The 26,991-nt window shown below is 51.2% G+C and overlaps 1 protein-coding gene across 4 annotated transcripts; it reads right to left on the minus strand.

Annotated features, from left to right (window-relative positions):
* Window positions 1-459: 459 nt before the first annotated feature.
* SCAMP2 (secretory carrier membrane protein 2) lies at window positions 460-22,535 on the minus strand. Of its 4 annotated transcripts, none has more exons than XM_082387050.1 (10): window positions 22,356-22,535; window positions 10,632-10,700; window positions 10,095-10,193; window positions 9,422-9,550; window positions 8,017-8,134; window positions 7,362-7,490; window positions 6,506-6,665; window positions 5,280-5,381; window positions 2,250-2,367; window positions 460-1,993 (listed from the first exon to the last, which is right to left on the minus strand). In XM_082387050.1, the coding sequence occupies exons 1-10, from the start codon at window positions 22,410-22,412 to the stop codon at window positions 1,859-1,861; spliced, it is 1,116 nt and encodes a 371-aa protein (XP_082243176.1). In that variant the 5' UTR covers window positions 22,413-22,535; the 3' UTR covers window positions 460-1,858. The 4 variants fall into 4 exon arrangements, with proteins under 4 accessions (XP_082243176.1, XP_082243174.1, XP_082243173.1 ...); XM_082387048.1 differs by lacking the exon at window positions 9,422-9,550 and adding an exon at window positions 12,483-12,590 and having other exon boundaries at window positions 22,356-22,534; XM_082387047.1 differs by lacking the exon at window positions 9,422-9,550 and adding an exon at window positions 12,483-12,596 and having other exon boundaries at window positions 22,356-22,534.
* Between the last annotated feature and the right edge of the window lie 4,456 nt (window positions 22,536-26,991).

Below are 26,991 nucleotides of genomic sequence, written 5' to 3' on the forward strand. Positions count from 1 at the left end.
GGGGCTTGGCCTGTCACAAACCAGCCAGGGAGTAGAGCAGCCAGACGCAGCGTCTTCACTGTCTCCTCTCGCCTATGGCTGGTGTGCCTCAGCCCCTACCCTATGGGCCACTCCCACCCTCCCAAGTCCAACAGACACGAGGACCAGTATTTTTTTTTTTTTTAATAAATTTATTTATTTATTTATTTTTGGCTGTGTTGGGTCTTCGTTTCTGTGCGAGGGCTTTCCCCAGTTGCGGCGAGCAGGGGCCACTCTTCATCGCGGTGCGCGGGCCTCTCACGTCGCGGCCTCTCCCGTCACGGAGCACAGGCTCCAGACGCGCAGGCTCAGCAGCTGTGGCTCACGGGCCCAGTTGCTCCGCATGTGGGATCCTCCCGGACCAGGGCTCAAACCCGTGTCCCCAGCATTGGCAGGCGCACTCCCAACCACTGCGCCACCAGGGAAGCCCGAGGACCAGTATTGTCTGAAAATGTCTTGTTTTTATTTAAGGACAAAATTGAGACATAACATATACATTTGTACACAGAGAAAAACATACCAGAAAGGAGTTTACAAAAGCTTGGTCACTACCATTATCATTCAGTGGCTCTGGGGCTGTGTAAGCTGGCAGCCTGAGGGCTGTCTCTGGGTAGCAGGTTGGCCAGCTTTTTGAGAAGTCCCCTCAGTCCACCCACCAACTCCTACCGCCTCTGGAGGACAGGGTACAGGTTTTAACCGTGAACTCCTAAGCACCCATCACAGTGACACACCTCCTTGGGAATCCCCAGGACTAGTGGAAGGTGACCTAGACTCTACTTGGGAGTATGGGAGAACCCTAGAGGATTAGTCTGGAACCCTCAGAAAGGTGGCCTGAAGGATGCAGTTCTGAACTGATTCCCCCTGCCCTCCCTATGAGTCATACAAGCTAGATATTGCTGATGGTGAGGGGCAGGGGTGGGGTAGAGTCTGAGGCCAAGGGAAAAGGCAGCTATCTCTCCGGAAGAGAAGAAATCAAAACAGACAGGACCAAATAAACCACAACCAAACAGTCAAACCCACCTTCCTAGAAGACAGCCAAAGGCTGGCCAAGACAACTTTGGGTCGGCGTCCTCTATCCCTCTCAATTCGCAAATCCCTACCAACCCCATTGCACATTCAGTAAGTCTAAAGAGGGAAGGGCCCCAGAGGGCACACTGGGAGGGTGCAGGGGGCCTAAAGGGCTATGCAACTGTTTGTGAGAAACATGAGGCAGGAAAGAGGCTGGGGCAACCAGGCCAGAGGCTCTGGAAGCCCGGAGACCACCCCAGTGATCTGAGCAACAGAGCTCAGACTGCAGCTCATCTAAAGGGGAGCCCTTAGGAGGCTACCCAAGCCTGGGCAGGAAAGAAGGGCAGGACTGTGGGAGCCACAGGCTGGGTCTGTGACACCAGATTCAGGCCAGGCCTGCTGGGGAAAGAGTGGAATCTCAGGACTCCAGCAGAAATAAAACTCCAGCTGGGGTGGGCCCAGGGCAGCCAGTGACCCCAATTGTTTACATGTGTGTCTGTATGTGTGTGAGTACATGTGTGTGTATGTGTGCAGGGAGAAGAGAACTTCAGTCCCGCTGCTTCCAGAGAGACAAAAAAATCCTACCAAACCACCACCAGAGAAGGAAAGACAGCTGTTTTTTTTCCTCTTGTGTAAAAAACAGTCCCCGTCCCTCCCTCCACTTTCCTCAGGTGGAAGGGAGAGCTGGTTGCTGAGGAAGGAGGAAGAGCCACGGGCAAGACCCTCCCCAGGTCTGTGCTGGGCATAACCACTGCTTAAGGCACCCACGGAAAGTGCAGCTCAGAAGGCAGGTGAGAGAAAAGGCCAGGGCAGAGGAAGAGAGTCAGGAGGACTAATTCCCCTGGAAGGCTCCTCGGGCAGCAGATGAGGCGGCGCTGCGGAAGGTCCTGTTACTGAAGATGCCCTGGGAAAACTCCTCTTGGGCCTGCTGGAAGCTGGCCCCCGTCCGGCGGTACAGGGAGTGCACCTGCGTAAAGAGGCTGTGGTGAGAAAAGCCCCGCCTTGTGGGCCACCAGGAACCAAGTCATCCAGGTTATATTCCCAAGGGAGCCACCACAAACCCCAGCCTGCCTGACCTCCCACCCAGAACCCTGGAGGAAGCTGCTGGACCTTTGAGGACCCAGGAGGCCCAACTGCTGTAGTGATGAACACCCCCATGGAGAAGGCAGGAGAGAGGTGCCTGCTTCCTTGGGTTTGCAGCTGGCCCAGCACCCACCACTCACCCGCTTCAGGAGGAAGAGTGAGAGCACGGCACAGAGGGTGAAGAAGCCAGCCACCACCATCATGATGATCGACACAGCCAAGTCTTGCTTCAGTATAGACAGGGCTGCGATCCAACCACTGCAAGAGAGGAAGAGGCCAGAGGGGGTGTAGTGGGATTGGGCCCCAGAGCTCCCCGTGAGGGGCTCTTCTCCAAATGGCCACTGTGTGCTGAACACTGCCCAGGCATCTCCCTGCAGCACAGAGCCCTGTGGGCCAGAAACCCTTGGCCTGTGAGAGGCCAGGCCTCTGTGAAGGCCATCAGGCCCCACACTGCCCATTGGGAATCTTTGGGCCATGTGAGGTCTGGAAGGGAGGATGTGGCTGCTGCCTTCACAGTCAGGAATAGCCCTGGTAGAGCCTTTTCCTGCTGCTCTGGGGGTTAGGGGGACATGGAAAGCCTGGCTGCTCACTCCTGAGGGCCCTCCCTCTGGGAAGGAGGACCACTGGCCAACCCACTACATTCATCCCCTCACCTCAGCTCCTCCCACTGCAGCTCAGGGACAGCCCCTCTGCCTCCAGCCAGTCATGTCTCCTTCCTGAGCCCCAGTGTCCTCATCTATAAAGGGGATGTCCTCACATTTTCTGATTTAAAAACTTACTACAAAGCTATAGCTATCAAGACAGTACGGTACTGGCATCAGGACAGATGTATAGATCAATGGAATAGAATTGAGAGTCCAGAAACAAACCTATGTATTATTGTCAACTGATTTTTTTTTTTTTTTGGCCGCGTGGCATGTGAGATCTTAGTTCCCCGGAAGCGTGGAGTCCCAACCACTGGACTGCCAGGGAAATCCCAATCGTCAACTGATTTTTGACAAGTGTGCCAAGACCACTGAATGGGGAAAAAATGGCCTCTTCAACAAATGGTGCAGGGACAACTGGATATCCACATGCAAAACAATGAAGGGGGACCCTACTTCGACCACATACAAAAATTAACTCAAACCTAATAATAACTAAACTATTGGATTTCATCAAAGTTTAAAACCTTTGTATATCAAAGGATACTATCAAGAGTGAAAAACACACAGAAAGGAAAAAATTTATATCTGATAAGCAGCTACAATGCTGAATATATAAAGAACTCAACAATAGACAACCCAATTACTAAATTAGCAAACGATATGAATAGACATTTCTCCAAAGAAAATATACAAATGGCCAAACAAGCATATAAAAGATGGCCAACATCACAATCATTCAGGAAACAGCAATCAAAACCACAATGAATTACCACACTTCTCGATTGGCTATAATAGAAAAAAGGAAAAAAAAGAGGAAAATAACAAGTGCTGGTGAGGATATGGAGGGGCCAGAACTCTCATACATTGCTACTGGGAACGTGAAATGGTTCAGCCTCTGCGGGAAACAGTTTGGCAGTTCCTCAATAAATTACACACAGAATTACCATATGACCCAGCAATTCCACCCCCGGATACATACCCAAAAGAACTGAAAACAGGTACTCAAAAACCTGTACACAAATGTTCACAGCAGCACTATTCACAACAGCAAAAAGGTGGAAACCCAAATGTTTATCAAGCGATGAGTGGATAAACAAAATGCAATATCTCCAAAAACAATGGAACATTATTTAGCCATAAAATGGAATGAAGTAATAACATGAACCTTGAAAACATTATGCTAAGTGAAAGAAGCCAGGCACAAAAAAGCCACATGTTGTATGATTCCGTTTATATGAGATGTTCAGAATAGGCAAATCCAGAGAGACAGAAAGCAGTTCAATGGTTGCCAGGGGCTCAGGGAACAAGGGAACGAGGGAATGAGGAATGACTGCTTAATGGGCATGGAGTTTCCTTATGGGGTGAAACAAATGTTCTGAAACTAGACAGTGGCGATGTTTGCACAACACTGTGAATGTACTAAATGCCACTGAATTGTACATTTTAAAATGGTTTAAGTGGTAAATAAAATGATAAATTTTATGTTATGTGTATTTTACAATCAATAACAGAAAAGGGAGGGGGGATTATATCCACCCAATCGGGGGGATTCTGAGGTGAGATGAGAAAGGCACTGGGAGGCTGGAGGCTGCAGAGCTCATCCAGGCAGGGCAGTGAGGGGCTGAGCCAGGACCAGAACTCAAGCCTTCTGGCTCCCAGTCCGGGGTATAAACAGCAGTTATTAATCACAGCCTTTTACCAGGACCTCACTTAGGGTAATGAGTAATGAAACTGGGTCACCAGTCAAAGAGAAAAGGGGCCAGATTAGAAACAGCAAGGTGAGAAGGAAGAGGGGTGGGAGGAGGGCAGCGTGCACTTGCTCCTAGTGCGAGCTGAGTCACCCCTCCCCACCACTCTGGACTTGCCAGCTCCACACTGGAGGGAGGGGACCAAAATAGTACAGCCCTTCCAGGCTCAGGCTTTCAGCCAAGTGCCAGCCTGACCTTTCTGTAATGTTCCCTGTGCACTGGAGCAGAAAGGAAAACATCAGCCATCGGCTTTTCTTTCTGAGACTAATTCTGAGCTGAAGACTGCAGTAGCCAGGGCACTCAAGCCAGCTGTGCTCAAGGAGAGCAGCCAGAAGGAGCCGATCCACGAGGGGCAAGGGCTCCATCTCCTGAGATGACAGGGCCTCTGGAAAAAGTCACAGTTCACAGGTTGCAAAGGCCAGGACACCCATCAGCAGCTGCCCAAACCTCAGGGCTTGTCTGGGGCCTGTGAGAGTAGCACCAGCTTCTAGGAGGGCGTGGCAGGAGAAAAGGAAGAGGAGGCCACCCAGGGCAGGACACAGCCCTGGTAGCCTAGGATTCAGGCCAAATCCACTCACAATGCCCCAGAAAGTGGTGAGCAAGGCAAGACAGTGAGTGTAGGTTACCAGTGAAGAAGTGGACGGGGGCACGAAGGCAGACCCCAGCTGACCCACCGTCCCCTCTCCCTGCCATGGTGGAAGATGGGTCATCTGCAGGGGCTTTCTAGGAGCAGAGAAACAGGGCACAACTCCCTCTGTGCTGCCCCAGCTCTCACCTGTCCCCCAAGCTAGGGATGCCGACCAACTGGATGATGTAGATCCCTATTTGACAAAAAAATACAAAGAAGAACACGAAGAAGCTGAAAGAGTTGTCGGACCTGTGGAGAGAGGGGGAAATGAGAAGTCACAAGAGGGTTTGGGGCGCATTCCTCAGCCTTCCTCACTTGCTATGACACCTTCCTCACTAGGAGCCACGAGGTAGGATGCTAGTAGAAAGAGCTCCAGTGGGCCAGCCACACTGTCCATAAGGACACAGGCACTCACCACCGTAATCAAAAAGGGCTTGCCTTCCACTGCCTTCCAATTTAAGGGGTCAGTGCTTGACTCCTTCCTCAAAGAACTAATAAAGTTGCTCACCCCAAAGACAATGTAAACAGCCTAACAGTCCATTTCCTGGAGTACTTATTTGCATTATAACAGGGAAGAAAATCTAAGCCTGTTATAAAAATGATAAATCTTTTATAATAAAACTGTAGTCCTGGGCGGAAGAAAAGGTATTTGGGGAGTAGGGAATATCAGACAAAACTGGTGTTTTGAGTACTTCCATCTCGGTGTCCTGGAGGGCTAGAATACAGTGAGAGTGCAGGTTTTACCTGCTGAGTGCATGGGAGGGTTCAGCCACTTGCCCCGTCCCCTCTTCCAGGGGCCTGCTGGGCTCTCTGTCCTGAAAGCATCAACTCTGAGGCACAATTCTAAAAGCCCTAGGGGGGTGTGAGGTGGATTCAATTCATGTCCACAGAATCGACTCTAGGTCAACCGGTCAAATACTGGCACTCAGCGATGCTCAAGAGTCATTGGGGAGGTGGGGGAGGAGCAGAAATGAGCATGGAGGGGTAAGCCACTGAGAGCTTATCCGACTCTGTCAGACTCTGTCTGACTATCAGAGAAGTCCCACTTCTATCAGAGAAGCACACCCTCTTCCCAGTGACTAAAATCCCACCGAACCAGACAAACTGGGAGCAGGGGGATGGCAAGTAAGGCTCCTGATTTCCTCTCTAGGTCTCCTGTGTCTAGTCCAAGGACAGGGCCCAGAGCAGACTTCAGGTACAACTGAGGAAAACAGCTTTCCTGTCTGCTCTCACTACGGGTGGAAATGGGAAAGTGAATTTCCCCACCAATCCATTCTGCTCTAAGACCGGGATGGGGCCCCAGGGCTTATGGCCCGTGGCCTGCAACCGGGGATGCCAGCCATACACTCACCCCTTGCCCCGGCCCCACTCACCTAAAAGCCTTGTAGATGGGTCGGTACCAACAAAGGAAGGCACAGGGGGTGAAGATCACAAACCACAAGATCGAGAGGCCAAAGTCTACTCCCCTGGAGGTGTCGACTAAGAACCAGGCCAGGCAGGCAAGCAGGTTCAGAAACAGAGTCACTGAATGCACTGGGGAAGGAGAGGGGAGAGAGAGAGAGGCTTGTACCAAGGTGACTGAAGGCTTCCCCAACAAGGCAAACCACCCCCTGCAGAGGAAATGAAGTCCAGGCTATGAGGGCAGCTGAAGAAATACTAGAGGACCTCGGTCTGTACACTGGCAGGGTTAGCTCCCAAATCCTGGTTTTCTGCGACCTTAAAACCAAGGACCAAACCAAGTTCCTAAGAGACAAAGGGACAACCTAGGTATCTGAGGAGTGGCAGTGGAGGGGCAGATGCAGACCCAAGGGCTGACCCTTGGGGAATGAAGTCTTTCTCTCAGCAACTCTTTCCCCTGGTCCTGCACAGCCCACAATGGAGCTACAGGAAGTCTTTTATCCTCACTCTTAGGAGCTGAGGGGACTGTGGGGAGGGGAGGCCTTCACCTAAGGAGGGTCCTTTAGCGCAGTGAGCTCTGCAGGAACTCAGAAGCCTCCAGCTAGTCCCACCTTACCTGATCCATGGTCTGGACTGGCCCTTGAGGGGAGGTTCCTAGGACAGGCAGCAGACTGTAGAAGGCCAATTATGTGGGCAGAAGGCACCCCCCAGCCCAGCCCAGCACTGAGAAAGGCTGGAGCCCGCCAGGGAGGAGCAGCCAGAGCAGAGATAGGGCTCTCAAGTCACAGCCCATTTCACCCTGGAGCTCAAAGGGGCAGGAACGGGACTCACACATCCAAAGATAGTAGAGCATCTTGCATATCCGCTGGTAGTCGGCAGGGATCTCTGTGGAGAAATCCTGATAGAAGCAGGGCTTGACAGGGCACCACATGGGCAGGGGCGGCCAGTTGTTCTCTCTCACTGTGTGGAAAGAGGTGAGGAGGTGAGCCCAGCCTCAGCAGCAGCTTGGCGGAACGCACACACTGGCCTCGTTCATGGGCCAAACCAGGGCTCCCAGAGCGGCGCCAGCAGGCGGGGCTCGGGGTCTACGGATACGGAGTGGGATGGGAAAAGGGTGATGGGACACAAACACCCATGAGCTCAAAGATAATGGACCCCAAATGTACTGGGAAACACAGAGCTCAACAGCCTAAGTGATTATTTTCAGTAACAACCAGACCATAAGCGCAAAGGGTCATCATCATGAGTAAGGAGTCCTGGGACCAGTGCCCCCACTCTATCTAAGAATTCTAGAGCTGGGAAGGAGTGCAGAAATAATCTATATCCATTAGGACTACATGGCAAGTCTCCTGACCTCCACCTTACTTGGTATTCCCCAGGGCCAACGCCATTCTAAGATGAACAAGAGCTCAGCAAAGCTCCGAGGCTGCCCCAGAACAAGAGGGCTCGGGGAACTCCCTAAGCCAAGCACGGCAGCCTCCCTTACTGTGTAAGCTGGCCACAGTGTTCTGCAGCTCCCGCTCCTTGCGTTCCAGCTCAGCTGCTTTCCTGTCCAGTTCTTCCTGCTGCCGGAGGAGGCTCGCCTGGGCTGCAGAGGCCACAGCCTGGAGGGAACAGAGGAGGTGGCGGGTGGCCAGACACAAGAGACAGTGAGACAGTGTCAGCATGAGCAGAAGTCAGAGGGGCCTTGCCCCCATGCAGGGAGAGCCCACAGTCCTAGCCCCAGGGTGTCTTGGGTACCTGAGACCACTGTAGCGAGGCCAAGGTGACCTGCCCCCTACCGCCTCTATACCACCTCTGGCTCCTTAGCCATTACCAGGGCTCTTCTCTCCCCTTCATCCCTGAGCTTGAGTTAGGGTTAGGGTTATTTCCCATATTGGAGTCCAGGCAAAGTTCAGTTAAAGTGATTTCTGGAGTAATGGCAAAGGGAAAAAGACCTCACTAGAAACTAACCTACAGCCAGAAACCCAGAGACCCAACCTCACTTGAAGAGTGTGGGTGGGTGGGTGGGTGAGGCGGGGGTGTGTATGTGTGTGTATGTGAAGGGGAAACAGTGCAAACCTGCCAGCAGTGCGAGGGGAAGGGAGATACCTGAGCGCAGCCTTGGGTACCCAGAGCCTCGGGGATCTATGTTTAAGCACCCCCCCGCCCCACCCCCAGGAGCTGCCCAGAGGTCCACCTGAACTGTTACCCAGTATAACCCAGGACAGCCCTTTAGGCTTGGCCCTGCTTCGCCTGGCTTTCATGGCATGAAGAGTCCAAGCTTTATCCCTCTCCAGGCAGAGCCGGGCATCTGAGTGAGGCAGCTAGGAGACTACACGTGAGGCTGAATACAGCTGGGCTTGGGTCCGGTGTTCCAGCCCAGGGCCCTGCTCCTCCTGTTGGAACCTGGTTCCTCCTGAAGTCTACAGTCCTCTTTAGGGAGTAGGTATCAAACAGGTCATCTCACAGGATAACAAGGCAGGCATACCTGTACATACGTAGCTGCGCCCGTGCGCGCTCTCTCTCTCTCCAAAAGGCGTTCTCCAAAGAGCTAAGGCTGCCTTCAGGAGGTAAACTTCAGGCAGTGGGGGCGGAAGAATTGACCACCCGAGACCACGTGGAGGGGCTTAGCCTCCTCTCCCAAGTCTGCAACATCAGCTGAGTAGGACCAGGTCCCTACGGCCCACCACCCAGCCGAACAGGAAAGTCACCCCTGCCTCTAAGCCTTGCCTCACCTCCACAGGGTTCTAGGGCCATGGGTGGGGCTCAGGAGCCCAGGCAGGGCAGAACGTTCAGAGCAAGTCCAGTCAGATGGTAGGAGCAGCCTGGGGCCCACTAGAGTCCACAGCCCAGCTTGGGCAGGCTCCAGGGGCCTTGCCCTCACTCTTGCTCATCTATACTTTGCCTACCTTCGGAAGGTTTCGCATGTAGCTGTCTCTGAGAATACTATCTCCTCCTAGTAGCATCTGCCTCTCTGAGAGCTCGCTCACTGCCGGGAATCTGGTAGGCAGGAACTTGCTGGCCTGTCTAAGCAGGAGCTGCAACATACAACTCCACTGTGGGCCATGCTCACCGGGGGCAGTGAGGAGCGTGGGGTAGGGCAGTGAGGCATGGAGGGGAGTGTCGGGCACAAAGCAGACAGATTCACAGTATTTGGTGAACGGACAAAGGAAAACAGGAAGGTGGGCAGGAATAAATGAGGTTAAAAAAAAAAAGAAGGAGGAGAGAGAGAGAGGGAGAGAGGGAGAGAAGAGAGATTCTGGGCCCTGCGTAAGAGAGAACAAACCAAAGGCCCAAGGAGGATGTGGAATGGCACAAAAGAGGCAAATGCTCTCTCTGACACCAAGGACCCTGGCCTGGTGAGTAGAGCTTATTTTGGGTGGTGGAAGTAGGGTGGGGGGAGAGGATATAGGTTAGCAGAGCAGACTCTCCATCTGCAAGTGACCAACTTCCAAGAGATGATCCAGAGGGCCCTGAAAGGGGAGCCAGGGATGAAAGCCCTCTGCCCACCCCTCAATCTCAGGGCTCAGCTACTGGTCCCTTTCTAGAAAGGAGTGGTCAGAGGGATCTTGTCAACAGTACCTGGGGGGTTGGCTGTGTTGGCTCCACTGAGGGCTGGAGAACTGCCGGCTGCGAGGGCCCAGGGAGCTGTGTGACAGGAACCGTTGTCGCTGCATTTGTCTGCATGGGGCAGATCAGAGGAGGGAGGTGAGTGGGCCTCCACTAGTTGGCCATGTGGGGACAAACCCACAGCAGGGTGAGTGATATGCCCCTGCCTGTGACGGGCACTCCCTCTGGGCCTGCCCTGGGCCTCCTTCTGCAGCTTCTTGGCCAACGAGCCTCAGGCTCTGGGTGATGTGATGCTTAACCCAGACCCTTGCTGGATCCAGAGCTCCCCAGCATTGCCTGGCCCTGTTCCGGGAGGCGCCCAGATCATGGATCCCAAGGGGAGAATGGATGAGTTCCTCATCCTTACCCCACCCCGCTGAGTTCACGTTAGGACTGTCCCTTTGAGGACTGCAGCTTTTCTGTTTCTGTCTCTGCCAAGTCTCCTTACCCCAGAGATGCCAGCACCACCCAGAGGACCCAGGGACTCAGAAAGAGGGCATGCTCACCAACCTCGGAGAAGGGGTTGAATTCAGCCAGGCCTCCTTGTGGCGCACTGGTCAGCTGGGTCACAGAGGGATCCTGAGAAGGTGAAAAAGAGCCATTAGACGCTAGGGAAAAGGGAGAACCTTGGTGAGGAAGGGGGAGATCACCATCTCTCGGCCCCTCCCAGGGACACCTGGCTGAAGTGAGGTTGCTGATGGCCCTTCCTAGTGCCCTGGAAAGCCTCTCCCGAAGGCTCCTGTGCCCAGCCCCTGCCACACCACAGCTGCAATCGCTTCTCCCTTTCTGGAAACGGAGCAGTTCAGCCCAGATGACTTCCCGGAAGAGACCCAGAGCAAGGTCTACACTCTGAGGCATGCGAATAGACACCACACATGTTCCTATTAGTGCCCTTTAGAAATTCAAAATGGTTAGAGAATTCCCTGGAGCTCCAGTGGTTGGGAGTTGGCGCTTTCACTGCTGGGGCCCGGGTTCAAGCCAGTGAACTAAGATCGGGGAACTAAGATCCCACAAGCCACGCAGCACAGCCAAAAAAAAAAAAGAGAGGGCTTCCCTGGTGGCGCAGTGGTTGAGAATGTGCCTGCCAATGCAGGGGACATGGGTTCGAGCCTTGGTGCAGGAAGTTCCCACATGCTGCGGAGCAAATGGGCCCGTGAGCCACAATTACTGAGCCTGCGCGTCTGGAGCCTGCGCTCCGCAACAAGAGAGGCTGCGATAGTGAGAAGCCCACGCACCGCGATGAAGAGTGGCCCCCGCTTGCCACAACTAGAGAAAGCCCTCGCACAGAAACGAAGATCCAAAAAAAAAAAAAAAAAAAAGAGAAAAGAAAGAAATTTAAAATGGTTTATAGTATTCACCTCCAGGGAGGGTTTGTTTTGTTTTTTGGAGGGGAAGCAGGTGGGCAAGGCGGGTAAATGAGGTGGCGGGGATGGATACGTACTTTTCACTTTCTAACCTCTCTGTACTGTTTTATTTATTATTTTACAGAAAACATTTATTCCTCTTATTTTTTAAAGGACAGTTTAAGATTCTGGAACAAAAACATGCTGCTGGCTGCCAGTGCTAATTTTATTAAATCATGCACACTTGCTAGGAATACAGATATGAAGGACTCAGATGAAAAGCCAAGAAATTGTTTTGGGGTTTTTTTTTCCAGATTCTTTTCAGAAAATGCAAAAATGTCCTCAGAACACAGCCTTTTCCCGAGTTTTCAATCTTCCCTTTCCCATCTGATCTCTGCTGAGGCCAACCCTTCATGCTGAGGGCCTCACGCAGGGATCTCCACCACCCTCTCCACCAGAGCAGCTTCCGTGCTGGCCTGAGGCTGGGCTGTCTTCATCCTGCCCCTCACCCAACAGAGCTCCTGTACACTCCCTCCCCTTCCCCATACAAAATAGTATGGGAGTCAGGTCCAGCTGGACAGAGATGCCTCTGGGGGAAACAGCTGCCACCAGACTCTGCCAAGGTCCCCGTTATAAGGCCTCACCTAGGCTCCCCTGTCTGTACACCTCACCCCTAGTCCCTCACTACTGGTCCGGATGCTCCTGTCCTTCATGCCCAGCTTCCCCTCCAGCAGGAAGCCTCCATAGATTGGATTCTTAAACACAATGTTAACAATAGACAGATCCTCAGAGAACCACCCCTCAATTTTTAGATGTGGAAACGGATATTCGCCACAGTGCAGTACTTGTCCTAGGTCTCAAAATGGGAGCTGGCTCGCTATTCTGAACATTTACAGAGCCAGGGGTCAGCACCAAACGTGCCTTTTTCACACACACTAACTTCCTACCAAGGCCATCAGCTCCTAGAAGGTGAGCCTGTGTCTGCAGGGCCCCAGGGCCTAGCCCAGCCCCAACTCACTTCCCGTCTCTGGATGGTCCTTGTCCTCTGCACCTCACCCAGTCTCCTCTGCAAAGAGGCAGTGTGGCTGTGTCCTTTCTGCTGGACACCATCCCTGCCTGGTGGCTCCTGCAACTTGGACAAAGTGACAAGGTGAGGCTTGAGAGGCCACCTGAAGTTGGAGGAACTGGCCTTGAGGTTATTTGTTGGCTGAACATCTAGCAGATTTCTCCCAGAATTACTGAGTTGCCTTCCTGCATGAAAGAACTGGGGCTCAGTATCTGTTCCCCTTTCAGACTCTGCAGACATCAAGCCACAGCAGAGAAAGTGAGCTGAAGTCACTGAAATCAGATCCACTGTCCAAGGAACTTGAGTCTGTCACTACAGGACAAGGACAGCAGGGCAGCTCTGGCAGCAGTTTCAGGAGCCAGCGTACATGCCTGGCTGTGGTACGCATGTTTAACAGGCAGCCTCCAGAGCCATGAAGAGACGTCATTTCCTTTACCAAGGTCAGCCAGAAGAGGATTCTGGGAGGCAGGGGGACTGACTACCCTATCCATAGTGATCCCTCCTCCTTTCTCTAAAATCTTAAAAAAATTGGCCCTGGAGCCTCACCAGCCTCACCACAAACAAATCCTGTCTCCTCTAGCAGGCTATAAACTCTGCAGCCAGGTGTTTCTGGATCTAGTTCATATTTCTGGCTCCCTAGTGCTTGGTGAAGAGAGCCTGATGCAAGCAGAAGCTCAGGTAATGTCTGAGAGTAAGTGCTAGATGCTGTAGGCCCTCCTCTGCTTTCTCCAGGAGGTACTGCCCAAATGCTAGGGCACACAGAAGGGGAGGGCCACTTGCATCACAGCAGCAGCCCTGGGGCCCAGAAGCACCTTGCCTGGGAATAGGAGCCTGGAACACTCTGGGAGACACGGGTACTTTCCACCTGAGGAGACCTAGGCTCTTTCTGAAAGATGTGTATGGCTTCAAGAGAGGCTGAGGCCTGGTGAGAAAGGGAGGGAAGAAGAGGGACAGACAAGGGAGCAGACATTTACTGAGTGTCTACCATGTGCCAGGCTCATCACACAGTGATGCTACTGTGGAATTCTAGTCACATCCCAGAACTGGCCACTGTGTCAAGCCACCAGAAAAGAAGGTTCTACCAGGTTCTTTTTCAACCTGGTTCCTCGACAGAATTAAGCCCCACTGCCCCAAGGCATCCACTGTCTGCAATGACTTGACTTCTCTCCTGCGCATCTAGAACAGTCCTGGTTATGTTCCATCCTTGGGAGAATGGAGAAAACACTAGCTCCACTCAGCTTCTGTGTTCCACAGCTCAGCTGAGCAGCACTGGCTGAGAAAAGCTACAACGCACCTCCTCATTCAACCTCACAACCATCCTGTGAGGGAGGAGTATGCAGATGAAGAAAGCCCCAGCTCAGAGAGGGGAAGTAGCTCATCCAAGACCTCAGGGACTGTAGTGGCTGAGCCAGATTTTGTTTTTGTTAGTTAGTTAGTCAGTTAGTTAGTTATTTAGTTATTTATGGTCGCGTTGGGGCTTTCTCTAGTTGTGGCAAGCGGGGGCTACTCTTCGTTGCGGTGTGCAGGCTTCTCATTGCAGTGGCTTCTCTTGTTGTGGAGCACGGGCTCTAGGGTGCGCGGGACTCAGTAGTTGCGGCCCGTGGGCTCAGTAGTTGTGGCTTGAGGGCTCTAGAGCGCAGGCTCAGTAGTTGTGGCGCACGGGCTTAGTTGTTCCACAGCATGTGGGATCTTCCCGGACCAGGGCTCGAACCCGTGCCCCCTGCATTGGCAGGCGGATTCTTAACCACTGCGCCACCAGGGAAGTCCCTGAGCCCAATTTTGAATCCAAGTCTGTCTGTCTCCAAAGACACGAGTGGTAAACCTGAGTCGGCAGTGCGTCCCCAAAGCCTGGCTTGGGGGCTGACCAACGGAAGGTGTTCAGTCAACGTGGGGTTGAGGGGTCGAGGGATGCTGACAAGGGCACCGTGAGTGACTGGGACGACTGCTTCTGCTCGGCTCTTTATTCCCGGACTTCAAAGCAGTCTTTCCTGGCGAGCACCCCTGGTAGGACACAGGCAGAGAATCTCGCAAGTAAGGACCACACTGACTGGCCTGAATGAGGACCCTCAGATTTTACTCCAAGTCACAAGTAAGAGTCAACAGCAGCAACCTTCCTTCCCACTCACCCAGCATCAGCTGGCTCAAAAGTGGGTCAAGTAGTTATTTAAAAGCATGGTAAAAGCTAAGTTTCAACTACAAAGAAGTAACCTGACACTCCCTCAGTGCCCAAAGGACTCAAACTGCTTAATGCCCTTTACTGAATTTATAACAAACAGAACGCTCCTGATCTCAGTTCTTTTCATTCAGCAAGCAGTCACAAACAGCGTGAGGGACACACCAAGAGGAAAAGGACGCAGCTCTTGCCCTTCTGGAGACCAAAATCTGGTAGCTGAGACACGTGCACACAGCACGAGAGTAAAAACAGGAGGGGAGGGGAGGGGAGGGGAGAGTAGGCCCAGGCGGGCTTGGAGAAAGGCACGGTTCCAAGAGGAGGGGAGGAAGGGGAGCAAAGGCCCAGTCGGTAAGCTCAGGCCACCAGAGCTGCGGGGCAAAGGAACACTCCGTGGAGCTGGGGTGTGAGGGACTGAGAAAAAGAGGCAGCACAGCTAGGCTGCAACTCTGCCGGGGAAGGGGCTTGAAAAACACACTTGCTTTCACTAGTTTGGCAACCCCTTTCCATGCATCTCCCAGGTCCTGGCTGTGCTCGAGTTTACTGTGACTCTTCCTTGCTTTCCCACCCTACACTCCACCCAGGCTCCCAATGTGAGATTTATTTCAGGCTCCGAATAAACACATTAAATAAATACCTCATGGACTAAAAGAAACTCGGCCACTTTCTCCGGGAGGCAGAGAGTCACCAATACTTTGGAACCACTGTGAAGTCCTATTTGCTTCAGCGACAAGGCTGTGTGTCATAGAACAAGAAGGGGCAGTCATCCCCAGATCGGCTGGCTGGGTCCCAGGCGTACAAAGAGCCACAGTTAACCTTGGTACTCTCTGAGCCAGAGCCTGAGAAGCCATCCAAAGGAAACATGATGAAAATATGTAAAAATCTGTATCTGCAAATGTATTCATTGCACCAGTATTTACAACAGGGGGAAAAAAGCAGGGAATGACTTAAATATCCAGTGACAGCGAGCACAAGTACATTTTGGTGCACATCCCCTCAATGGCCTAAACAGCCACTAAAAATCACAGCTATGAACACAGGGCAGCAATAGAGAAAACGCTTGGTTATATGAATATCAAATGACGATTCTGTCAGAAGTACTCATATAGAAAACACATCAAAATAACAATGGTTGCAAAAGACTGGTAGAAATATGGATGATTTACTTTGTTTTACAAATTTTCTATAATGGGATTATGTTATGTTTATGTTAAACACACACGTACACCACGTACACACTTATTTTTAAAAAGAAAGCCTGAGGGGGGCTTCCCTGGTGGCGCAGTGGTTGAGAATCTGCCTGCCAATGCAGGGGACACGGGTTCGAGCCCTGGTCTGGGAAGATCCCACATGCCGCGGAGCAACTGGGCCCGTGAGCCACAATTACTGAGCCTGCGCGTCTGGAGCCTGTGCCCCGCAACAAGAGAGGCCGCGATAGTGAGAGGCCCGCGCACCGCGATGAAGAGTGGCCCCTGCTTGCCACAACTAGAGAAAGCCCTCGCACAGAAACGAAGACCCAACACAGCCATAAATTAATTAATTAATTAATTTAAAAAAAAAAAAAGAGAGAGAGCCTAAGAACCCACCAAATAAGCAACACGCACCTTGGGGCCTCCCTCCCTGCCACAGCAGTGATGTACAGAAGCACCCAAAAAAGTGAGTCTAAGTCCCCGGCCTGGCGTCGAGGCCCTCCCTGACCTGGCACCAGCTCTCCTCTCGGCACAGCCTGTCCTCAATCAAAGGGAGTCCCCGCCATCTCCTTCCACCTCAGTCTGTTTACTCCCTACACAAACCATTCCACACCAGCACAGGGCAAGGGCACCAAGAAAAAGCCTTGGTTCCTGCCCCCAAGAAGCAAATAGCACAGAGAACACAACAGAAGCCAGGGTAAGAAGTGACAGCACGTGATCAATGCTGAACAAGGTGCGGGCAAGTGCAATAGGCTCGCAGAGGAGGGAATGAGGAAGCTGTCTGGAGACTCAGGGAAGGCTTCACTGAGGTGGCATCTGAGCTGGATCTTGAGAGAGGAAAGAAATTTAGCAAGCACTAAAGAGGGAGAGAAGAACAGCATTTGCAAAGACACAGCATCTTTAAAAAGAGCTTGCGTGTGTTCAGGGAGAAGGTTCTGGAGGCAGTGGGGCGAAGTGCGTATATAGAGAGAGGAGCACCAGGGACCCAGCCTGAAGAAGAGGTTAGGCCAGACTGCAGGGGTTCAGACTTCACCCTGTGGGCAACGTGGACAACTAGAGATTGTGAGCAGTGATCACCTCTGCCAGCAGTGAGGAGAGTGTGATGCGTGGGGAAGGAGGATGGTGGGAAGACTGGCTGGGACACAAGAATCCATGTGGGTGATAATAAGGCCTGAACTAAGGGATGACTCTGGAGATGGAGAAGAGGGTACGGGCTCCAGAGACCCTTCTCAGGTAGATGGCACAGGCTCAGCCACTCCCCGGGATGGTCGAAGTATGGAGTTACTGCAGGACAAGACGGGGAGGGGAGGGGAGGGGGGGGGGAGGGTGGCACTGAGCAAGGCGGTCATGGGAGAAGAGGAAAAGGATTTTCAGGAGCAGGTGTGTGGGAGTGGGGAGAGGATCTGAGAAAGTACTGAGTCGCACTGGAGAGACGTATAAAATGTATCTCGGGACTTCCCTGGTGGCGCAGTGGTTAAGAATCCACCTGCCAATGCAGGGGACACAGGTTTAAGCCCTGGTCCGGGAAGATCCCACATGCTGTGGAGCAACTGAGCCCATGCGCCACAACTACTGAGCCCACATGCCACAAATACTGAAGCCCACGTACCTAGAAGCCACCACAAGGAGAAGCCCACGCACTGCAATGAAGAGTAGTCCCTGCTCACCGCAACTAGAGAAAGCCAGCACGCAGCAACAAAGACCCAACACAGCCAAAAAATAAATAAAATTAATTAATTAAAAAAAATGCATCTGGGTGGAATGGGTAGAAATGTCCAGGTGAGAGTTGGAAGTACTGGTTTGAAGCTCAGGAGAAGGGTGAGGGCTAGAGTTCTAGATCTGGGACCACTGGTATGCAGATGCTATTCTGAAGCCATAAAAGTGGGAGGACTTACTTGGAAAGGTATACAGTGAGAACAAAGTCAAGGACAGAACTCCAGGGCACCCTTAAAGGTATGAGACAGGAAGACAAAACAGACGGAAGGAGGTGAGAGTTACCAGTGTAAAGAGGCCAAGGACAGAGATAATTTCAAGAGAGACTGGCCAAACGAGCTTGTGCATCACAAGCAGCAGACATATCGTGGGCCCATGGCTCCCAGAGAGACCACAGGATCCAAGAGTGAGGAGGCGCCTGGGGCTGCGGGGGTGACAGTGCGTGGAAGCGACTTTAAGTTCTTGGCGCTCCTTCACCTGAGATACCTTCTCTTACCATATGCCAGGCTTTCTGCTCTCAGCTCAAGCCCTTCCTACCACGAGACTCTGCCTCGTTCCTCCTCAGATCCCTCACAGATCCTTTTGGCAAGTTTTGACTGCCCTTTACGCACCACGGCATGCTGTCATGATCAGTGAGCATTTCTTAGCTCTCCTGCCAGATTACAAGCTCTGACAGGCCATGTGCCCATTTATCTTGGTCACCTGCACAGGATCTTGGAGCAGCAGTGGCTCAGTTATGTGCAAAAACATGTCAGCATCTCAAAGGAGCACTGCTGGACGGGTCACACCTTGCTAATTAATGTGCACGGCACTCTTTTCTTGAAGAAGCAGCAGGTACCCCTTGTTTGTCCTGGTTAAATATTACCATTTCTCTGAACCCAGGATCATCCTACACCAAGTGGCTCCAAAGAAAACTTAATAGTGTAGGGTCAGAGTTCAGCTGTGTCTCTGGCCTAGTGCTTTCGAACACCCAGCCTGGCTCCAGGCGCCAACCATAAAGTCAAGGACACCTCTCTCACCCCCTGCCCCCATCTGGGCAGCTGTCTGGGATCAGTTAAACTATATGAACCTTGCCATTTTCAAATTTCTCGAGACAATGCTCCTGTTCCACAGCAAAGTTCTACTAGGTCCAACTGGTGGTTTTGAGAATTCCCAAAGGTACAGTCAAGCTGGAGCCCACCCTCTCTGGGAAGTGACAAAGCCCTCAGTGTCTGTGCAGGGAACTTCATGTAACTCTGTTCACACCCAAATCACGTTTCTGCCACCACTTTCTCCTCCCACAGGAGAGAAACGTTTTAAATCCTTGGAAGCAGCCACACCACTGAGATTATCTTTTAACTGCAAGGAGGCAACGTGTGAAAGTGATATGGTGTGATTTGGCAACTCATGAACGCTGAAAGGCTTTCTCTGTTCAGCACCACCAGCTAGTCCACTCCCCCTCCTTGAGATCAACGCCGACTGCCTGGGGTAACCTGGCAGATACGCCAAGTAGGAAAGCAGCCCAGGCATTTGCCTGGGTGAGCTGCTTGTTAGTGGACTGCTGAAAAAGAAAACGGGGAGTACAATGCCTACCTGTGGCCCTCAACCTCTTCATCACCCAAGACTTCCTGAGAAAATTTTGGCAACAGACATGCTGGAAAGAAGGACCTGCATACCCAGATGGTACAAAGCAGATGTGCCATAATTCACAGAGGGATTAGGGAGTGCCAGTGGAGGTTGGGAAATCAGCCACACTTGGCTTGCAGTTTCCTGCTTCCTCCTAGGAGTTTGGTAAAACCTCTTCTGCACTCTTGTGACAACTTTCCACTCACAGTGTTACTGTGCAGGAAGTTTTCTAATAATCCCACTATAACTATACACAAGGAGGGAATCATAAAAACCCATGCCCACAGTTCGGGGTGGGGATGAGAGTAGGGTATACCTAAAGAACATTTATAAGGAAGTCAACTTAAAGGCACACCAGAAGCTTCAGGGGATATTACAAGAGTTAGCAGAAAAAGGATTCTGTGGTTGAATAACTTTGAGAAAGGCTGGGTCAAACAAAGTTGAGCAAACATCTTTATTGTAGCATTTCTCGGAGCCTTTAACAAACTAAAAAGCCTGGTCAACTTTCAAGAAAAATGATTCCTAAACTTATTGGACCACAGAACCCTGAGCACCTTTCAGGACTGGTATTACTCAGAACACATGCTGCATTACAGTACCATCTTAAAAAGCACAAAAAAAAAAAAAAAAAAAAAAAGCACAATACAATCCATATTATTCCAGCGCCATCCACTGAACAACAACAAAAAAGCTTACCTAATATTAATTTGTTGGCCTCAATAACGCCAAGGCAGTTTAAAACCTTTAAAACAGCACTGTCCTGAGAATGAGACCTGGATCTGAGTCCCTTCCTGCTTCAAATTAGCTGGTGACTCTGGTATGTCCCATCCTCCCTGGGTTCTTGGTTTCCTCATCTCTAAACTGAAGGGGTTAGAAGAGATTTCTGAGGATGTTCCAGCTCTAAAAGTCAACCATGGACTCCGAACACTAAGTATATTTTTGTAAACCACCATGGAGGAAAAAAAAAAGACTCTGCTCTGAAGGCCGGCTAGGTGTGACAGTTTCTGAGCCTATCTCCTCTCCACCTGCTCTCTCCTGAGCTCTGTGCCAACACCCTAGGTAAATGAAGCTGGGTTCACACCCAGTCACCCAAGGGCTGCACTCTCCCAATGTCCCAGCTCTGGCAGTCAGGGAAGCAGACACTACCATCACAAGGAGAGGGAGAGCAGCTCTCCAGAAGAAGGAGATCTGGGGCCTCACACCCAAAGCTCTTTCTCCCCACACAGCTGTGCGCCAAGAGGAAAAACCCAGCCCAGGGTCAGGAGGAGCAGAATCGCAGCCAGCCAGCTCTCTTCTTCCCACACAGGCTTCCCCTCCAGCTATTGCTCTTTACAGGACCACAGCTGCTTCCTGTCCTGCCATATCCTGGGGCTGCCTGATGGACAGACTGTCTTGCTTGAATGCAGAAGTTACTGCTACCACAGTTTGCACAATCATTTCTGGGGTTGGAGATATGGTTTAAGACTTTCAAGCTGCTATTTATACAGGGCAGAGTTTAGGCCAACTATTTGTCCCACTGCTAGCACTAAGGACAAGCTCTCTGCATCTTTGGACAGCTGACTGCCTCTGTCAGATGGCAGCAGACATTTTATTTCTGATTCTGACAGGACAAAAAAAAAAAAAAAAGGAAGAAAGAAAAAGGCACATCATTACACAGCACACATACCAAAAGGCTACTAGATCCTTACTAAAACTCAAACTCCAGTATCATACAGAAGTTTTATAACTAAAGCAAAACAGTTACCTGAAGACACTGGCAGAAGAAAAAAAATGCAAATGTTCTTTCTTTACTCAAATAGAGATGACTGCATTACATAAGAGATATAGTCCTCCAAATAGTTCAAGAAGCATTAAGCTACATGAGGAATGTCAGGAATTTCCTGAGGTTACAAAGCTATCAAAATTTGCCTTGAGGGCTCCCAGTGGCTAAGTCACCTTGAGACCAAGAAAGAGACAAAATTTTTACTCTCAGACATTCATTCTAGTCTCCTTCGTGTTTGTCTAACCCCTGAAGGGAGTCAAGGTGGGAAAGTTCATGCTGTGAGTTGCAGGAAGGACCCCTCCAAGAACTTCCCCTACACCTGCAGGAAACTTAAAGTTGCCAATGACCAAAATAAAGTACAAGCAGGATGAGTTCATGTGCCTGGTGACATCCTGACAAAGCAGAAAGCTCAGGGCTCATAAATCACCAGTCAGCACAAGCAAGCTTCCCTAGAACTGGTTTTGAGCAGACATGAAACAAGAGGCATAGGAACTTTGGAGCTAACAGGAGTTCCAATCCTTCATCATGGAAAAGAATACCCTTGTGCTCTTAGCTCAAAGGCAGAAGAGTTTTGGCTTTAAATAGGAAGTCTCTTTCTTCCTCCGGTCGATTGTTCAAAAGGTCAGGCCAGCTCATAGGTCAGTGCATCTCAACTACCCTGCCACCATACACAGGACCATCAGACCAACATTCCTTGCACTTCAAGACCCTCGGAGGCTCCTCACTTATCCTCCCTCCCTAACCTGGGCTCTCTCATCTAGCCAAAGCCCAGTCCAAACTAGATCCATGGCCAAGGTGTGAAATTGTTATCAAGGCCGTATTTCAGCTTGGGTTACCAGCCTTCCTTTCCTGACAAATTTCAGGGGCTCTCCTATACCTTATAGACTAGTTGGCTGTGTGTATGTTGCGGGGGGGTGGTGTTCTTGGGATTTTCTCACATTTCTCCGTCCCACTAGAGGGTTCCACCTCCTCATTATGTTGCTGTCACCCCCTCTCCTAAAGTGACTCAAGGCTGGTGTCTCTCCAAGACTGCGGGATGTGGTAGCCACACTTCCCCTTCAGGTAAAGTCGCTTCTCTCCCTGAAGCTGGGGGTCTCCCTGATCGTGTATGCGCCAGTCCCCTTCCCCAGCAGTGTCCAGTTAGAGGGGCTACGTCCCGGGAGCTCGACAGTCCCACCTCTTCCCGGAGTACAGCACCCCGCCCCGTCCGCTATTCCACCTGCTGCTAGTCCCGCCCCCCAGACGCTACGATAGGCCAGCCCTCAAAGCCCGCTCTCCCATTGGGCAGACGGCCCGTCCCTCCTACGCCACGTCTCCCGGCTCTGGCGAAGAGGCCCGGGCGGCGGCCTTTGGCACTAGACAGCGCTGTAAGATGAGGGCTCTACCTGGAAGGGGTTTACGTCCACTGGGTCCGCGAAGGGGTTGGTGTCGAAAGACGACATGGCGGTCGGGGACCGACGGGGAAGCTCCGAGAGCGCTTCTGCCTCCGGGCACCCAGACCCAGCGGCACTCTGCGTGTAGACCCTCCACTTCCGGGAGCGAGGCAGCCGTTCTGGCGCAGGCGCAGCGTCCTCTCAGAGGGGCGTGGTCATGTGACATCACAGAAGTTCGCTCCGCCCTCCTGCCCAACCCACTGTGGAGCTGCTGGAGGGCGTTCCGCTTCCATTGGCTTTTTCGCTGTGCCTGTGCTTCAGGGGTTGGGGAGGCCCCGAGGGATTTGGGAGACAGAGGAGGGGCTGGAGCCGTTGCCAACTGCCTCTCGGTCAGATAGGTTCCAACATGGTATTGGGAACTCCCCAAAGTGGAGCTGGAAACTTAACCCCTTTGCTTTCTTGGAGAGCAAGTTTGGGAAGTACGCACTGGTTCAGGCAGGGGACAGAAGTTCGAGCCAACGGCGGGAGCAGGGAATGGAGTTCCTGACTCGAGAGGACTTCGCCAAGCTAGGAAAGGGTTCTGGTGGTAGGAACCGAGCAGAGAGGTTCTTTTCGGAAGAACCGACCGTGCACCTGTCCCCCACACTAGCTGAGCCCTGCCTCTCTTAGGCCTTGCTCCCGGATGTCAAGTTTTATCGTTTTAGGGATGAGGATCCCTGAGCCCAGACAGGTTTAGGGCCTGAGCTGGGATTAACCTGCGCATCAAGCATTTATTAAGTGAATGAGGGAGTTCCGCAGTAGAGCCATCAAGCATGGGGGAGATGGCTGATTCACTCTCCGCAAACCCACGTTATTTATTCATATCTTTGTATATTTCTGCGGCCCCTGAATCCAGCCACTGTCATCCCTTACCCTGGACAAGTACAGAGCTGCTAATTGGTCTATTGTTGTTCATGTTGTAACTAGAGATCCATTCAAAGGGGGCAAAATTACTACGGAACTTTCTGTTTAAAATCCTTCAGTGATTTTCCATGAAGGCCCAAATTCGTCGTTTGGCCTCTAGGACCTGCAAGATCTGTGCCCCACCTATCAATCCTTCCCATTCCTTCTTGTGCCTACCCCACCACCACGTCCCACACCACTGTGCATTCTAGCCCTCCTAGTGGCTTTTCAGTTCCTCAAACTTCCCTTGTTCCTCCCTGCCTCAGGGCCTTTGTACTGGCCTTTCCCTCTTCCTGGTATGCTCTTAGCCCATGCCCTCCTCAACCCCTAGTTAACACCTGCTTATCTTTCAAATCTAGGCCTACAGGCCCCTTGCTCAGGAGTGGTCTCTCTTCACCATAGATTAGAGCACTCCTCCCCCACAACGTAAGCTCTTCTATTACCCCGTGCTTTTCCCTCATAATACCTATTGCAGGTTGTAATTACACACTTGTAAAGGTGGTTATTTATGTCTGTCCCTCCCACCAGATTGTAATCTCCACGAGGGCAGAAGTAGCATCTGTTTTGCTCACTGTTGTATTTCTGGCACTAACATAGTACCAAGCAGGTGATAAGCATTTAGGAAATATTTTACTATTTCCCTCATCCACTTTTCTTAGGGTCCAGCTCAACATTTTTTCAGGAAATGTCCTGAAGTGGGGGAACGGTAGGGATCTATGTTTGTGTCCCCTTAGAAACTACTTAACCGTAACCCTCCCCCCCGCCCCCCCATGGCTACCCCTTTTAGGGCAGTATAAGGAAAACCTCTCGTGTTTCCCCTTTACTAGTCACACAGGACATTTCTGTTACCAGACGTGGAGTTTTTTTCCCCACACTAATCAATTTTCTGATACCAGCTGGGTGTCATTCAATTTAGTTCTGACACTATCTACCTGGAGTTAGGGTCAGATCCCACAGGTTAAGTAAGCACTCAGTCCCACAAGATTGCCTCCACTTCAGAGGCCAATTACAAGTCCGGGTGTCATGTCATCACCTGTACCTCTATAAATCGGGGTTCCCACTACCCCCTCCTTAGGTTCAATAATTTGCTAGAATGGCTTCCAGAACTCAGAGAAACACATTTACTGGCTTATTATATAATAAAGGAGATGATAAAGGATTCAGAAGAATGGACAGTTGAAGAGATTCATAGGGCGAGGTCTGGGTTCTGAGCGCAGGAGCTTCTGTCCTTGTAGAGCTGGGGTTTGCCACCCTTCTGGTAAGGAGATGTGTTCAACGCAGAAGCTCTCTAAACCAGTAGTTCAGGTATTTTTATGGAGGCATCATCATGTAGGCGTGATCAACTATTAATGCGATCTCTCCCTTCCCCGTAAGATGGGAGGTGTGGCTGAAGGTTCCAAGCTTCTAATTGTGGCTTAGTCTTTCTGGTGACCAGCCCCCATCCTGATGCTATCCAGGAGCCCACCAACAGTTGCCTCATTAGGACAAAAGATGCTCCGATCACCCAGGAAATTCCAAGGGATTTAGGAGCTCCGCGTCAGGAACCAGGGTCAAAGACCAAGTATTAGAACAAAAGATGCCCCTAGTACTCTTACTGCTTAGGAAATTACAAAGGTTTTAGGAGCTCTCGCCAGGAGCCAGTTATTCTATCACAGTATCACAGGCAACACACAGAGATCTTTGCTGTCTGCAGCCTGAGAGGAGAGCAGTCCACACAACATGAGGCTGTCCTGCCTCCTCCTTGTCTGCCCAGCCTCGTACATTGCTGAACTGTTGAAGAAAGAATGGAATTTGATATCGCCAACGTGAAGCTTTTCCACCCATCTATCTCTGAAGACCCCTGGGATCTGTCTACTTCCCTCTGAGAGAGACATCATACATTTATTCACTCATTAACTTGTTCAACAAGAGAGGAGGTATAGTAAATTGGAACTCTATGCTCTTGGACCTGTTACCTCTCCAAGACCCATTTTTCTCATCTCGAAAATGGGGCTAATGACAGTACCTATCTCATAGGGTTGTCCTGAGAATTCTTGAAAAGGGCTAGCATAATCGTTAGTACATAACAAATAAATGTTAGCTGCTATTATCGCTTGAGCATCAGCTGGGCACTGGCAGAAATGTGAAGCTGAATTAGACGTATGGTCTAGATGGAGAGAGAGGAAAGTAGATCATCACTAGATAACAAAGTGTGATCAGTTCTATTAGAGGTAGACAAGCAAGAGTTAAGGGCGAAAGGTTCTAGGTTCTCCAAACACCCTAGTTCCCTTCTAGATATATTTTTCTGTGTGTAGGGAGGGTGGTAAGGGGTGGGGGCTCTGTCCCAACAATCTAAGTTCTTCCTTCCCTGTGCAGAGGTACTGTGAGGAAGGGACTCTAACTTGACTTCAGTGATGGTGATAGTGGGAGGTGCTCTAAGAACTCCCTATGCCTAGACTAATCCCTCATTCTTCTCCCAGAAGGTTCATATTGCTGGAGGAGTGGGGATGAGAGGAAGGAGAGGTATTCAAAGTTAGGAGGTATGTGAGATGTGCTGTTTGTATCGTTCATTTTCTTATTCCTTAGTGTATGGTGAAGCTTCCTTTGAAATGCAGGCTGATTTATCTGAGCCAGGGGACCCTTAGGGAGGTCGATGTCCATAGCTGGGCAGAACATGGCAGAGAAAACAGTACCCCTCTTTCCCCTGGACGTGTGTGGTAGACGCCATGGGAATCAGTGCGGGAGGAAAGAGGAGGCAGAGTCAGGATTATAGGCCCTTACTCCAGGTTCCCTGGAGCTTTGACTGCTATGCTCCTGGGCCCCTCCAGCTGGCCGCCCTCTTCCTGGGTTGTTGAGTGAGGAGAGCCGTATGTCAGAGCCTTTCTCTCCAGGATATAGCAAGATTACTCCACAGCCAAGGCCAAGCCCAGCCTTCACAATGCAGGACTCCTGGTGACTTCCCTTGACTTCTGTGTGTGTGACTTGCGAACAGCTCAGCCTGGAGGAGAAGCTAGGGTTCTGAGTCCTGCAGTACTTAGGGCAGGGAGAATCAGAGGAGCACCAAGCACTGCCTGCCTGCCTGAGTCCCACATCATCCCATCTCACCCTCCAACAAGCCTGTCAGTCCAGCATTATTATCCCCATTTTACAGAGGAAGAAACTGAAACTCAGATTAAGGGCCTTGCGTGTGACATTTGCCATCATCATCAAGCATCAGTGAGTTCCTGATGAGATCCTAACAATTCTTTGCTCAAACCGGCTAATGAAAACCTGAAGTCGTGACAATAGCCTACGGAGTTCTGCCCATTGCCTTTCCTCTCTAACCACCTCACTTCCACCCTTCCTGCTCACTCTGCTCCAGCCACTCTGGCCTGTTTGCTATTTACTCCGTAAAATGCCAGGCACATTTCCACGTTCCCACCTTAGGGCCTTTGTTTTTCCTTCACAAGAATGTAAGCTCTACAAAGGCAAAGTAATCGTCATCTCGTTCTCGGATGTATCTCCAGCCCTCAGAACAGTCCGTGGCATTTAGCAGGTTCTCAATAAATGTGTGCCTGGTGAATGAACAAATAAATGAATACTGAGACCTAAGATTGTGGGCTGGAAGCCTCTGGACTGGAGGGTATTCGTTCTGAGAGCTGGAGGGTGGGAGAGGGATTCGGAGTGCGGGGAGTGGCCACAACGGGCGCACGGGTCTCCGAAAAGGCCCTCGAGAAACTACACTTCC

Source organism: Balaenoptera borealis (assembly GCF_965194805.1).
Source record: "Balaenoptera borealis genome assembly, chromosome: 3".
NCBI lineage: Eukaryota > Metazoa > Chordata > Mammalia > Artiodactyla > Balaenopteridae > Balaenoptera > Balaenoptera borealis.

Bases quoted from the DNA above. Each gene is read 5' to 3' on its own strand.
- SCAMP2 (XM_082387050.1), bottom strand. From the start codon at position 22,412: ATGTCGTCTTTCGACACCAACCCCTTCGCGGACCCAGTGGACGTAAAC. The intron at 8,135-9,421 runs GTAGGCAAAGTA...TGTTCCCTCCAG, and splicing joins ACATGCGAAACCTTCCGAAG to GCTGTGGCCTCTGCAGCCCA. The intron at 5,382-6,505 runs GTGAGTGGGGCC...CTCTCTCCACAG, and splicing joins CCCATCTACAAGGCTTTTAG to GTCCGACAACTCTTTCAGCT.